Consider the following 14,966-nt stretch of genomic DNA (forward strand, 5'->3'; position numbering starts at 1 on the left):
ACTGTTTGAGAATTTTTTATTTTTAAAGAAAAGAGTTTTACTAGCTTTACATGGTTGTCTACACTAGTACTCTTTACAGTTTCAGTTTATTGTAAAGTATAATTTTGTTAAAAGCAGTTGAAATTCTGCTTTCCTACTCCCTTTCATCAGCATTGTGGCTGCATCTCACTTTGCATACAGTTGTACTACATGTGTAAATGTGCTTTTAATGTTCTGTTTATTGTTAATTAAGATTAAAGAGCAATTTTAGTGAAAGAAGAACATACTGTTTCACATATTAACAAACCACAAATTCCCATCTTTCCCAAGCCACGCACCAAGCTCGCACTCCCTGCACACATATGTAAATATAATCATTTTAGCTAACACATTTTGGCTAGTTTAGTTTTTGTCCAATATACACTGTACACTAATTTTAATTGAATTAAACTATGTCATGCAGATATTGAAGATAAATGAATCCAGTAAAGAATATCATCTCACTCTATATCTTTAAGATTTAACTGCAAACTAGTTTACCAGTGCTGCCTAATAGATTGTGAAGAAGGGGAAATGTGAACCATCAATTGATACAATTTAGAGACGTTTGTGGCTTTGTAGCTATTTTAAGAGCCGACCGACTTGCTGTGCTGCAGATGTAAACAGACGCCATCTTGGTTTATCCAGAGATAAAAATGTCAAACAGTGTCAAACCATATGCGTTGTTTTGTGAATCATTCAGTTTTGTTCAAATACCCTTTTCGGTTTTTTTGTGTGCTTACATTATGTCAATACACCTTTTTTTGTGTTTTGATATCCTCGCTTAAAGGCTTGTTACCTATTCTCTCATCTCTGTAAGTTAAGTTGTTGCTGTGATGTTTGAGTGTGGAATGGTTGTGTTTAATTAGTTCTGTTTATGTTGAGTAACTAGTTTTATTGTTTTTATGCATTGTCAGGTTGTTGTTTTTCTGCATAATACCTCCTGTTAAGATGTTAAAGGGGCCACCAGGGCAGTTGGCCCTTATGGATGGGGGTTGTGTTGCGAGCCAGTGCTATAATGAATGTGAACTGACATTATTTTGGTCTTCCCAGGGTGCACGCTGCTTGCTCACAGCAGTTTTCCCACAGGGTAGCGCACTACCGACCAAAATGAAAACATAAAAATGTGAATAACTCCTTATTGTGAAAATATGTGGAAAAACCTAGTGTGCTAGTATCATCTGTGTTTGTGAACAAATCAAACCATATGTGTTGTTTGTGAATCGTTCTGTTTTGTTCAAATAAAATTTTTCTGATTTTTGTCCTTAACTAATGTTGATACCTCTGTTTTTTGTGTTTCATTCATGTGTTATCCTTTTATGTGTTAAAGGCATATTACCTTTTCCTTGCACACTTATTCACATTAGAGAGTTTATTAAAAAGAGCAAATTGATGTATTATTGAATGGGTCGATGCTGCAATAGCAAAAATGTAATCTAAAAGCGTTTTAAAAGGAAAGTGAGAAAACTCTGAAAATACATTCTTAACATAGCTGTGAATCTGCAGGTAGCAAAACTTCATCAGAAGCATGTCTAGATGATGTCAGGAGCACATACAGGTATTTGTTGGCCATACACCTTACTTAGTCACATTATTAAATTGCCATAAAGAAATTCACACAACTTGAATCAGTCTGTGATTTCAATTTTTACTTTGATCAGTTTCCTAACTTTTTCTAAACCACTTTTGTGTTCAGATAGCCAGTAGAGTGGAGTGTGTACCACTAAACCTGAAACCATTTCTGTGTGGTGTTATATGAAGTCTGTGTGTCCAGGCAGGGGAGAGAATACATCTGAGGACCCTTAGCTACCTCGGACATCTGGAATGGAGAAAGTTTTTGGGCACTCTGGTCCCAACTCTGGTCCCAACTAATGTGTTCTGGTCCCATAACTTGCATTGGGTCTGAAAACCTAGTACTCTGCCTAAGTAGAGAGGATTCTAATAAGACATCGAACTTATAAGGCAGATTTTTTTTTAAATGCACTACATAGGCAGTGATTAGGCAGTGTTCCCGCCCACTGCCACAGTTTTACCTCAGCGAGTCCTGAGTTTTTTAGCACTTTTATTGTTATAGCACTTTAAACGGTGCACTTGCCACATTTGTAGCTGTTTTAATTATTTTGCTTTAGAGAATCAGTGTATGAAATTAAATTCCCTGCATGAAATTAAATGTGCTGCTGTCAGAAAACACATAGGATACAAAGTCTGACTTCAGCCTTAACAGGGAATTCCTGAAATCGCTCTTCCAGCTGGTCCATCTCGACAGCACTCATGGCTGGGGGTCAACCACTGAGGTTTTTTTTTTTTTTATTTAGCTGGTGTGTTGCAAAACAGGACAAATAGCTGAGAATAACTAAAGGATTTGTAAACCTGGAAAATCATGCAGCTTTCCGTTCCGTAGTTGGCACCATAAATGTTGCATAGATGTTCCTCCAGAGGAACCTTATGCGCACTGTTACATGAACCGGAGGCTCTACCCATCTACACCCCTACAAGCTGTGTGTGACCACCAAGGAAAATTTTTGGATGTTTTAATAGGCTTTTCTGGGTCAGTACATGATGCAAGGGTGGTTAGCCAAAGTAATCTTAACCAGCAGGCCACATTTCCACCAAGAGGCTACCTAATCCTTGGCTTCCTAATCCCATTGCCCTCATAACACCTTTTAAAAGCATATAAAAGGCAAGGAGCATGTAGCCTTCAACAGACATCACGCAAAAGCACATTCTACAATAAAACATGCTTTTGGGATGCTGAAGAACAGGTCCAACTTCCTACATGCCCTTGACGTCCACCCAAGTTTTGTGCCTGAGTTGATTGCTGCCTGTGTTACTCTGTTTGAGAGCAGGTGATATTGTTCAGCCTAATGGGGAAGCAGATGTAGCTGAGGAAAAGGATGGTCAGGATGAAAACATCACAGCCGCCATTACTGATGGTCAGGGAGCCTAAATAAATTGTATATATTAAATAAATTGTATAAATATGTATACATATATATAATTTATAATATAATTGAATATTATTCAATTATTACTGTAATATTTAAAAACTAATTTAAATGATTTTGAAGACAACAGTTTATTCAAAGGAAATGTCATACAGCTATTTGTAATATACAACCCCAAATCAGAAAAAGTTGGGACAGCATGGAAAATGCAAATAATAAAAAACACAGAGTTTCTTACATTCACTTTGACTTTTATTTAATTGCAGACAGTATAAACCTGAGATATTTCATGTTTTGTCTGGTAAACTTCATTTCATTTATTAATAAACATCCATTCCTGCATTTTAGGCCTGCAACACATTCCGGAAAAAGTTGTAAAGCATTGTAAAGCAAAGGAACAGTAAAGCATTTACCACTTTGTAATGTTGCCATTCCTTTTCCCCACACTTAAAAGATGTTTTGGCACCGAGGATACCAAGCAATTTAGTGTTTCAGGTTTTATTTTGTCCCATTTTTCCTGCAAACACGTCTTAAGATGTGCAACAGTACGGGGTCATTGTTGTCACATTTTTCATTTCAAAATTTTCCACACATTCTCTACTGGGGACAGGTCTGCTGATAACAGTCTGGATGGTCCTTTTTGTCTTTGGTCCGGAGCACACGGCATCCATTTTTTTCCAAAAAAGACCTGGAATGCTGATTCATCTGACCACAATACACGTTTCCACTGTGTGATGGTCCATCCTAGATGCCTCCAAGCCCAGAGAAGTAGACGCAACTTCTGGACATGGTTAACAAAAAGCTTCTTTTTTGCACAGTAAAGTTTTAAGTGGCATTTGTGCATGTAACTCTGTATTGTAGTGCCTGACAAAGGTTTGCCAAAGTAATCCCTTGCCCATGTGGTTATATCAGCTATTTATTTTATTTGCATTTTCCATACTGTCCCAACCTTCATTTCTGAGACAAATTCGTTAATTCGTTAAAGTCAAAGTGTGTCAATCCAACTAAATTCCTTCAAAGTCATCGTCATGTATACTTGACCCTGTTCCAACTCGTTTACTTAAAGATTTACTCTCAGCCATTGTAGAGCCCCTGCTTATTTTAATAAATACATCCCTTAGCCCTGGATTTGTGCCCAAATTGTTCAAATGCGCTGTTATTAAACCCCTCATTAAAAAACCTAATCTTGATCCACACGTTCTGTCTAATTATAGGCCAATTTCAAACCTTTCTTTTGTCTCCAAGATTCTAGAAAAAGCAGTTTATAAACATTTATGTTCTTATTTGCATGAAAACAGTAATCATGAAAAATTTCAATCAGGATTTAGACCCAACCATAGTACCGAAACTGCATTAATTAGGGTAGTTAATGATTTATTAATGTCCTCTGATAATGGATGCGTCTCTTTTCTTGTTCTATTAGATCTTAGTGCAGCGTTTGATACTGTCGATCATAACATTTTACTGGATAAGCTAGAAAATACAGTAGGTGTTAAAGTACTCTCACTCATTGGTTTAAATCTTATCTGACTGACCGCTCTCAATTTGTCTATGTAAATTAGTAATGCTCGAAAACTACAAAAGTAAAGTATGGTGTTCCACAGGGGTCAGTATTGGGACCTCTATTATTCAGGGAGGTGAGCAGATCAGAAGATCAACCATCCAGGCAGGACTCCACAGATCACACCTTTATGGTAGAGTGGCCAGACGGAAGCCACTCCTTAGTAAAAGGCACATGACAGCTTGGAGCCAAAAGGCACCTAGAGGACTCTCAAACCATGAGAAACAAGATTCTCTGGTCTGATGAAACCAAAATTGAACTTTTTGGCCTACATACCAAGTGTCACACCTGGAGGAAACCAGGCATTGTGGAAGGAGCTGAAAATGGCTGTGTACTGACACTTCCCATCCAACCTGATGGAGCTTGCAAGGATATGCCAAGAGGAATGGGCAAAAATGTCCAGAAACAAGTGTGCCAAGCTCATAGCTTCTTTCCCAAGATGCCTTGAAGCTGTAATTGCTGCCAAAGGTGCATCAACCAAGTATTAGGCTAAGGGTGTGTACAGATATGTAACCCCTAAATAAACGCTGTTTTCACTTCACTTCATGCTCTACTCACTGGATGTTCTGGTAGATCCATAAAAAAATTCCAGTTGGTTCAAAATGCAGCAACGTGAGTGCTAACTAGGACTAGAAAGTTTGATCATATCAGTCCTGTTTTATCATCTCTACACTGGCTGCCGATTAAATTCTGAATTAATTACAAAATACGTTTACTAACTTATACAGCGCTACATGGTCTGGCATCACAGTATCTGAGTGAACTTATTGATCACTACAACCCAGCACGTTTACTTCATTCACAAGGTGCAGGGTTACTTATAGTTCCTAGAATTAAAACGATCACAGCTGGTGGAAGAGTATTTTCTTACAAAGCTCCACAACTTTGTAATAATCTCCCTGCCTCTGTTCGGGATTTAAGTCTCAATACTTAAGTCCAGATTGAAAACAGGCTTTTGATTAGTCTTTCCAAACTAGGGGTGTGTGGCTTGGGGGGTCTGGGCAGTTTAATGTTATTGTTTTTTTTCTGTGTAAGTATGATTTGTGTAAATCCTGTTAATTAAAATTATTTTCCAGGCCACCCAAGGAGAATGGGTCCCTGCTGAGTCTGGTTACCTCAAAGTTCCTTCGTGTAATTTTAAGGGAGTTTTTCCACTGTCGCCCTTGGCTTGCTCAACAGGGGTTTTTGGTCTGTCGGTTCTGGATTCTGTAAAGTTGCTTTGAGACAATGTCCATTGTAAAAAGCACTTTACAAATAAATTTGACTTGACTTCCCAGGGAAAGGTTGGAGGACAACATGGGAAAAGGGATTCCGTCCAGTGGCAAACTTGAAATAAGCGAAACATATCTGTTTTGAGAAGAAGAAGAAATCTCATTGTGGCAAAAGTACAGAAAGCATTTTCATAAAGATCTCTAAAAGTGCTAATACCAATTTATTCTTAAATCATGAATCTAGACTCTAAAACTGCAGGCTTGAAAAGGTGGTTCTTACATATAAGAATTGAAATTGATTTTGCAAATCTGGGTCCATATTTTTGGGGTGGATATGGCAAATGGTTTAGAGGAGAAATGGGAGGGGAGTGTTGGATGGGAGGTAAAAAAACATGCACAAACAGAGGCTAAATAACAACGAAGTTTTTTTATTAGAGTTTTGCTTTGGAGCCCCTAGAACTAGTTGTTGAACACAGAATATTGCACAACATGCTACACATAATGGACAACACCTCACACCCCTTGCACAATCTACTGGTTAAACAGTAAAGTGCCTTCAGTGAGAGGCTTCTCCAACTCCACTGTAATAGGGACTGCTACAGGAAGTCATTCCAGCCCACTGTATTTACACATTCTGATTATAATCCATTATCTTTTGTACCAAATTTTACTTAAGTTTACTAAGGTTCATCAGTAAGAATTAGATGAAATTTGAACTTAACACATCAATATAAAACCGAACTGTTAAAATTAAACTCTTTTAAATGTAATCTGAATCATTTATTCATTACAAACCCAAAATGTAAGGATACTCCTATCAATGAGAACTTAATATATGATTTTTTTCTAGAATTTAATACACAAATAATAGATTACAATTATTAAAATTATTTCAAGCATTTTATTGAAATTACATGATATTAAATAAATAACTCCCCTGATTTTCTTTCACACAGTTGCCTCATTACATCAAATATAATGGTCTATAACTAGCTGAGGGATATGGCTGCACTGATAAAAACAGCAATTCCAAAAGAGAACAACAGTTGTATAAAATGTATAAATATATTTAGACAAATACAGTTTAACATTACAAAATACAAGAAGTCTGATATAAACTCACTGTCCTCATTGGACATTCATTCATACATTTAAACAAATAACATTCTCTAAGCTGCAGTCCTGCAGTAGTCAACAATTACATGAGCCAGGTGTGCTACAACAGCAGAAAACCAAATAGGATTTAATTTCTGGCAGCCAAGAATAGAAAATTATAACTGAACTGGGCATAGGCTAACTTAACTGAACAGGTAAAGTAAAATGCTTCCTTGATAAATCTTGACTTCTGCTATGCAGATGGTTGGGTTTGAATGTGGCGTAAACAACATGGATACATAGACCCAGTCTGCCTTGTGGCAGCAGTTTGGGCTTATCTGCCTATGATGTATACAGAATATTAGGTGGGTGGTCCTTATGTTTAGTCTCACTGGTGTATACTGTCTATGTTTTTGAATTTTGAAAGATAATTTATGCAACATTTACTGACAATAGGTTTTTAAGAAATACATATTTTATTTTAGTGTTTGTTTCTTTGTGTATTTTTATCTTTTTAAACAAACAAAAGATTATTTCTGGTTATCATATGTAGAAATAACATGGTGCCTTACTAAACTATGTAACTAAATATTACAATAATGTCAGATTAGAACTAAATGAACCAACAAGAAAACACTCAGCAAGAACAAAGATTCTTTGGCCCACGCTTCCAGCACAGCAAAACTCTGGAACTTACCAGAAATGTTAAGAAAAACAAAGGTCAATGTCTAAAGTTTCCACTGATGAGAAAGTGAAGACTGATGTTGGGTCTTGACTTCCGATTTAATTTCCGTATCTAAGCGGCATGTCCTAGACTTAGAGAGCTGTAACAGGAACCACCAAAGTAATCGTCTGTCATCAGTTCAGAAGTTAAGACCCATAGTGCCTCTGATTTCATTAGCTGTGCATCACACATAGGCATTCCTTCCAAACTGCCGGGCTGAGTATCCCTGATCTTCTCCATTTGTACTTTTAGGACTGCTGACATTTTTATTTTGAGATGACATGAAAAAGGTGGAGCCATTATATTCCCTTTGAAAGAACAGAGATCAGGAGATAATATGTTAAAAACCATAGGACAAAACTACTTAATATTTGTTAATATTTATGCTATAAAACATAAATGAGTTCATACCGCATGCTAAAGCCTTCTATCATTAAAAGGCAGAAAATACTACCTCCCAGAATGCAAAGCACAGATCCTGCCCAGCCAATAAAAAGTGCAGCCCCCAGCTCAAACCTAAATAGAAATGTAAAAAACATGCATAATACAAGTCTAATTTATGGTTTATTTTATTTAATGATGTTTAGTAATGCAGTCACTTACTTTTGTGCCACAAATAAAGGGTCAAAAAACTCTGAGGTTATTCTGTGTGCATATATTGAACATGTTGTCAGTGAACAGACACCTGCAGTAGGGGAGAGGATACGTGAGAGAGAGAGGGGGGGGTTCTAATATTAATAAGGTTAGGGTGGCAACAAATACTAGATAATACAATGAGCGTACAGCTACCAATTACAGCTGTAAATACAGTTGCAACCCCCTATTGCAAATTAAAACTTTCAGCTTTTTGCAATAAACCAAACCTGAACAATTTAAATAACTTAACACAACTAATAATAGTAATAATATTGGAGGTTACTCCAAATTCAACATAAAATACCAATTTCAATGACTAATGCAGCCTTAGAATTATTAAATGCCCTGAATAAAATTTATTTTCAAAAAGAGCAAACATTTGCAAGTAAGGTGTTGTCTCAAGCACACCTGATGCAGTACCAGGACAGTGATACCAAGCATACCTCAAAGTCTACCAAGGACTGGTTTCAGAAGAAGTTCTGGAAGATTCTGGGTTGGATCAAAAGTCTTTAAAGAATGTAGTTGCAGGACGCAAAAACAAGAATATTAGTGCACTGATGGCCATGGAGAATGGGCTAAGATTTCTCAGGAATGCTGCCAGAAGCTGGTGTCTGGCTATGCAGCATGTTTGCAGCAGGTCATATCAGCAAAAGAGTGGTTTATTAAGTACTAAAGACACTTGTCATAAATGAATGAAATAGTTCTGAAACTGCAGTAGCCATTAAAAGAGACATTTTGTATAATCCACTTGTTATTTAAATTGTTTTTGTTTGATTAGTTCATTGCAAACATCTGAAAGTTTGTAAATTTTGTTAATTAACCTAATTTGCAATAGTGGTTAAATACATTTAATTACAATGGTAACATTCCATTTGAAGGACCTGGGGTAGGTTCTTGCTTTTAATCACTGTCAGAGAATTTTGATATGTTGTTTCTGCATGGGTTTCCTCTCTATAATAAAGTTTCCACTCACCACCCAAACATTAAGGTGCATTGGCTGCTTTACATTGCATTTAGCCTTGTGACAAATTGATGATGATATTGAGGGTGTATTTCTGCCTTACACCAGTGTTTTAGCCCATTCAGCCCATATTTTGGCACATAATAATTTACCAGGGGAACTGGAGTAAGGATCAAAAACAAGCTAAAAGAAACCATATGTAAACAATATGTTTAATTAAAGCAAAAGCAGTGATTTGTAAATCAACTGTCTTTTATTTAAGCAAAACAATTAAAGCTAAGTTTTCTAATTTTTCAAATGGTTAATTGTTCTTTATTATTTTTTGCATTTAATTAATTTATTTTCACATTTTAGTCCCATTGTAATTGTTTCAAATTTCCTATTCTACTTCCTCTGCTAATTGCTACAGCATGTACCCCCTTAAACATGTTTGCAGTCACCAGCTGCTTCTTTTTACCAACCAGTGCCAGGTTCCTACAGAAAACCATATTGTGTATGGATAGTCATGCTATGCTCTACGTAAATCCATCACCAATTGTGTCAGCTCCTCTGCCAGTCCTTGGAATTGCATCGCAGCAGCAATGAGAAGAAACCTTATTCAACATCTACAGTAGTGATTTTTTTCTTTCTTTTGCTAATCTTTTGGTATTACTGGGCATTTATAGGGTATATAAAGGTTATATTTATAAAGGTTATTTGTATTATTTTCAGATTGGTTAAGAGTTTATTATTGAGACATGTAAAATCTGGCTTTTAAGCTATAGGTCTTCTATAACAGCAGTTCTATTAAAAAATCATAGTAAATAGCAGATAAGTACAAAGGTGGTAGACAAGTCAATATAATCACCACTAAGAATAAAATGCAGTCCCGATACACTTGTTATCTTTGCCTTGGTGGACTCAGAGCCTCCAATCTTTGTGCATTTCATTCCGACTAGAGCCATGATAGCCCCAAAGAAACCCAGACACACTGCAGAGATCATCAGTCCACGACACACCTGGATATAAGCTGCACAAATAAAGTTTAAGGTGTTATGTTAAAGTCAAATATTTTAAATGTTTAGGCTAGATCTAACATAAATATAATGTTAGTGTTTTATTAATGATTTTTAATTCATTTTGGCAGTTAAAACCTTGAAAGACTTGAAATAGTTTTCTTTTTTAAATCACTTACTAACCTTTTTGGCTATGGGTACTTTGCAGTGATTATACATTACTCAAGCCAAAAGCACATCATTGCTGTATAATATCTTGCTGCTTGTTTAAATGACAAATGTGTGCTTTTTTAAAAGTTTAAAACAATGCAAGGCTAAGATTTTACCACATAATTACATTAACACACATCTTAAAAATCATTTTAGTTTGAATGAATTACTACACTACAAATCATTTTACAAAGCATTTTTAAAAAGCAGTAAAAAAAAAAAATACAAACCATCCAATGCCAGCATAGAAGGGAAGTCTTTGCAGTTGGAGACTCCAGTGGAATCTGTGACACATGTCTTCCAGAGATTGGACCAGAATGTTGCTGTGGTAATTACAGTTCCATCTACAGAGGACACTTTCCAGTAGTCAGTAGGAAGTGTCGAGGAGATTAAAACCCAGCCTGATATGCTAAGCAACAAAGCGATAATTTCTATTACCATTTTACCCATTTTATTAATACAAAGTCAGATCATTTAAACCTAGTAGACCTAGATATGTGATTTGATGAATGCTGGTCAAAACTAAATAGAGATCTTTAGATGGTTTTGCAAGGGGTCTTATGGTATCTTGTGTTATTGTGTTGTCTAGTGCGTGGTCTTCCTCTTGTTGCTTTATATATAACAGGGACGGCTTTGTCCACAGATCTTTTCAACAACTGCCCTTTTTATCCACTTAATCATCCATGTCACCACACGGTGATGCACGCACACACACACATCACTCTGCAAGAATGATTTAAGAAGGATAGCTAAAGAATTAGAGGACAACATGAGTACATCAGAGGTGGATGTTATTAGAAGGCCCAAACTATTGAAAAAAATAATGTACAGATAAAAGTAGCTCAAAGATATTTGGCAGAAGAAAATTTGGAGCTATACAAAACTTTGAAACATGCACTGCTTTACTGCAAAATATTTACACTGTTTATTGTAAATATTGTTTATTGTAAAAATGTGTTATACAAACAGTAATGCATAAAAAGGGAGTAATTAAAGACCACAACACTGCTGCCCACCTGGCACTGAGCACACTTATTGTAGCAGCAAGAAAAAAAAAAAAGTAAAATAGCATAATAAACACTAAACAACACTTATTGGGCAATCTGGGCAACAACTCTCAGTAACTAAGAACTTTTAATTCAGGGTACTAGACATGTCTCTTTATGAGATCTATGCATGTTCATAAGATGAGTTTCTGCAACATCAGTGGTTATCAGAGTTATTACAAGGAAAATTAGCTTTTACCTCCATTGCAAACTGCCCAGTATTTTTTTAACTTTAGGTCTACAGATCTTTCTTCTTAAACATCTAGGATAACTTTTATGTTACTTTGTTGTTCCTATTTCTATGTACTAGACATTTTTAAGGTCCTGGGTTTGATCCCCAGGTGGGGCGGTCCAGGTCCTTTCTGTGAGGAGTTTGCATGTTCTCCCTGCTTCTGCGTGGGTTTCCTCTGGGTGCTCTGGTTTCCTCTCACAGTTCAAAGACATGCAAGTGAGGTAAATTGAAGATACAAAATTGTTGATGACTGTGTTTGACATTAAAACTTGTTAACTGATGAATCTTGTGTAACCAGTAACTACCGTTTTTGTCATGAATGTAATCAAAGTATAAAACATGACGTTAAAATCCCAATAAACAAACAAACTTGACATTTTCCAAATTTCTGTATACTTTTTGCACTCAGTCAATAAAATGTTATTGTAATTGCATTTTATGTTACTAACATTTGAAAATGTAACCCAAATCTTATGTTCAAACTCCCTGTAAAACACAGATACATGTTGTGTACTTATTCAAATTTCAAAAATCATTACTAAAAAATGGGGAAATTAATAATTTCTTGTTTTTGGTTTAGTTATTATAGAAGAACATGCAAATCCACACAAAAAGGACCCAGACCACCCCACCTGGGAATCGAACTCAGGACCTTCTTGCTGTGAGGCTACCCACAGAGTCCCCGTGCCGACCGCTTACACCAACTAAGTGGATATGTTACTGTAAATCTGAGGATAACTTCCTTAATTTGGTAACTAGATAGCCTTTTGGAAGTCTTGATGTAAATAGCTTACAAACATTTAAACTTATAAAAACCACATTAGAGTATTTTTTTTATGAAAAACCACAGTCATAACAGTTGTCTCATCTCATGTTTGATGTGTAATTCAAGTGCATTCCTCCATTTAATTGATGCACTGCGAGGTGATGTCAAATATCTCCTGCTGCTCTCAAACAAATTAATACACTTTAGTCTGAGATTAATTAAGGTTTTCTACAATCAAGATTTAAGCTGATTTCATCCTCTGAATTGAATTCCATCTTAAAACTCTTTGGTCCATAATTAAATTTTTGACTCACCAGATATTTAAAGTTCCTGAGAAGGGAGGTATTAGTGAAAGACAGCTAGAGATATTAACAGGGAAGCTGGAATGAAAAAGAAAAAAAGGGGAATAAAGAGTACATAGGTAAGAAAAAAAAACCTGTGAATTTGTAAGCATTTTCAGATAGGGAGAGAGGCACATTAAAGAGCTAAGAATAGTGTAGCATAGGCAGGGCAAAATTCACATGTATCTCAGTGTGTTTAGGTGCAGACCAGTCCGAACTCAGGCTCTGCCCCACCACGAAGGGAGTGTGACAAAACCAGGAAGCACCACAGCCAGAGGCAGAAGAAGGTGCAGAAGTAGGAGTAGCCACTCCCAGTGCGCCAAGTATCTACCCAGAAGTCACCTCCACCCCTCTACCACCATCAAGAAGATTTTCCTTCTCCACCAAAGACAAGAGCTGGCAAAGTGCATGGAGGGGAGGGGACAAAAAAAAGAACACTCACTCAAGAACACCCAGAAATGCATTTGCAGCAGATGGTACAGGTGACAGGTCAAGATGGCATGCTACTGGTGGACCGCCCATGGACCATTTCTGACATCAAGGCACATGCTCCAGCAGTTCGAGAGACGCCTCCTGATGGCCAAAATGGGCAATGACTACTCATGAGTTTGGCTGTTTTACCAGAAGAGATTGTTCAGATAACAAACCCTGACTGAGGGCATAACGACAACGCAGCCTGTGCCCATAATATTCATGCACTGCTTGATCCAACTGAAAGAGACTTTTTCTATGAGAATGGACATGACAAGATTGCAGCCTGCAAGCAAGAAGATGGAAGCCCACCAGAGAAACAGTTTCCTGGACTGAAACCAAAGATCCAGAATATGTTCAAGAACACCTGTATCACGTGAGATTGTGGCAAGGACAAGAACAACATGAAAGTGTTGGCCCAGTGGCAACTGCTGACACTGTGTTCTACAACTTTGGAAAGAATGGACACTTATCCAAAGACTGTAGAGACTATTCAAACGACAAATGCTTTAACTGCAGCAAACATGGACATGATGCAAGAGGCTGTCCTGGTTAACATGACTGCCAGAAGGAAGTGCCCAAGGCAGACCGAGGGGGAGTCTGGTTGCGGTACTGATCTGCAAGAACAGATAGGTGACAGTTTTCCTAACAGCAACTGAGACAGACACATCTTGAACATCAGTTTTTTTTTTTTATTTAACATTTCCATTTAACCAGTTACAATGTGTAGACTGCAAAAACACCAATTTAGTTTTTTTCAGTAGATTCAGGAGCAACACACTCAGCAACATACACTGCACCCAACACCCAAACTAAGCACAATTAGAACAACTATAATGAATAGTTCAGGAAAGACGACAGTTATTACATCAGCTTGAGGTTCAGTCTTGTTGTAGTAAATGACGCCACTAATTATTCAGTGAAAAATAGACAAAAAGCTGTTAGATAGCCCAGAAGTTGTTTTCATGTCTCCAGATGAGTTCAATGCACAGCACACGTTAGTGAAGGGCCAGAAGTGGATTTTGAAACAAAATGGTACAGGGAAAATTGTAACACACTGCTTTTAGAAAAACACCTGTTTGTCTAGAACTACTGTAACTTGCTCTGTTAAAGTCTCAGAATGTCCCATGTTCTACCTTGGAAATGGTTTGATTGGTTGAGATTGGTTTAATGTACTCAGTTAAGTGCCTTACGTTTCACTAGCAAAAACCAGAATGTGGTAAATGGCAAAACTGAGGTCAATGGCTTTGTGAGGTTTATGATTAGTATTAACCAGGACTGTGGGGATTTCTTGCATGTGCTAAGGCAGCTGACTTATCTCTCTATGATATACAGTACATTCAAGGTTAACAGATGTTCCGAGCCATTTATGGGCCAAAGGGAAATATGATGTGGGTTGGTTAAGGGGGCGGACCCTGTGAGGATCAAGCTAAATACTTACTGAAACCTAAAGCAGTTAAGGGCATAACACCAGTGTTTGAGTCTTTTAAAAAAGCAGGAGTCATTGTGTTGTGTCTGGACTTTCTAGTCTGCAGTCCAGTGTTCACTCAAAGAACGCGAAGTGACCGCCGCAAGCAGATGACTGGGGATTCGCCAAAAGACCTTCAGGCTGTGAATGCAGCATTCATACCTAGGGCCCTGACATTCCAAATTCGTACATAATTTTAAGTCAGGTGCCATCAAGCAATAAGTGTTTGTCTGTTGTTGATTTGGTTTTGGCATTCCAGTACATAAAGATAGCCAATTTTAATTCG

At 37.1% G+C, this 14,966-nt stretch overlaps 1 protein-coding gene across 1 annotated transcript; it reads right to left on the bottom strand.

Annotated features, from left to right (window-relative positions):
• Positions 1-7,738: 7,738 nt before the first annotated feature.
• On the bottom strand, positions 7,739-10,806 carry cldn10a (claudin 10a). The gene is made up of 5 exons (XM_062996765.1): positions 10,587-10,806; positions 9,999-10,160; positions 8,158-8,239; positions 7,966-8,070; positions 7,739-7,862 (listed from the first exon to the last, which is right to left on the bottom strand). The coding sequence occupies exons 1-5, from the start codon at positions 10,804-10,806 to the stop codon at positions 7,739-7,741; spliced, it is 693 nt and encodes a 230-aa protein (XP_062852835.1).
• Between the last annotated feature and the right edge of the window lie 4,160 nt (positions 10,807-14,966).

This window comes from Trichomycterus rosablanca, chromosome 6 (genome assembly GCF_030014385.1).
Source record: "Trichomycterus rosablanca isolate fTriRos1 chromosome 6, fTriRos1.hap1, whole genome shotgun sequence".
Lineage (NCBI taxonomy): Eukaryota > Metazoa > Chordata > Actinopteri > Siluriformes > Trichomycteridae > Trichomycterus > Trichomycterus rosablanca.

Bases quoted from the DNA above. Each gene is read 5' to 3' on its own strand.
- cldn10a (XM_062996765.1), bottom strand. From the start codon at position 10,806: ATGGGTAAAATGGTAATAGAAATTATCGCTTTGTTGCTTAGCATATCA. The intron at 10,161-10,586 runs GTTTGTATTTTT...TTATTTGTGCAG, and splicing joins TTCTATGCTGGCATTGGATG to CTTATATCCAGGTGTGTCGT. The intron at 8,240-9,998 runs GTGATTATATTG...CCCCTACTGCAG, and splicing joins ACTGCATTTTATTCTTAGTG to GTGTCTGTTCACTGACAACA.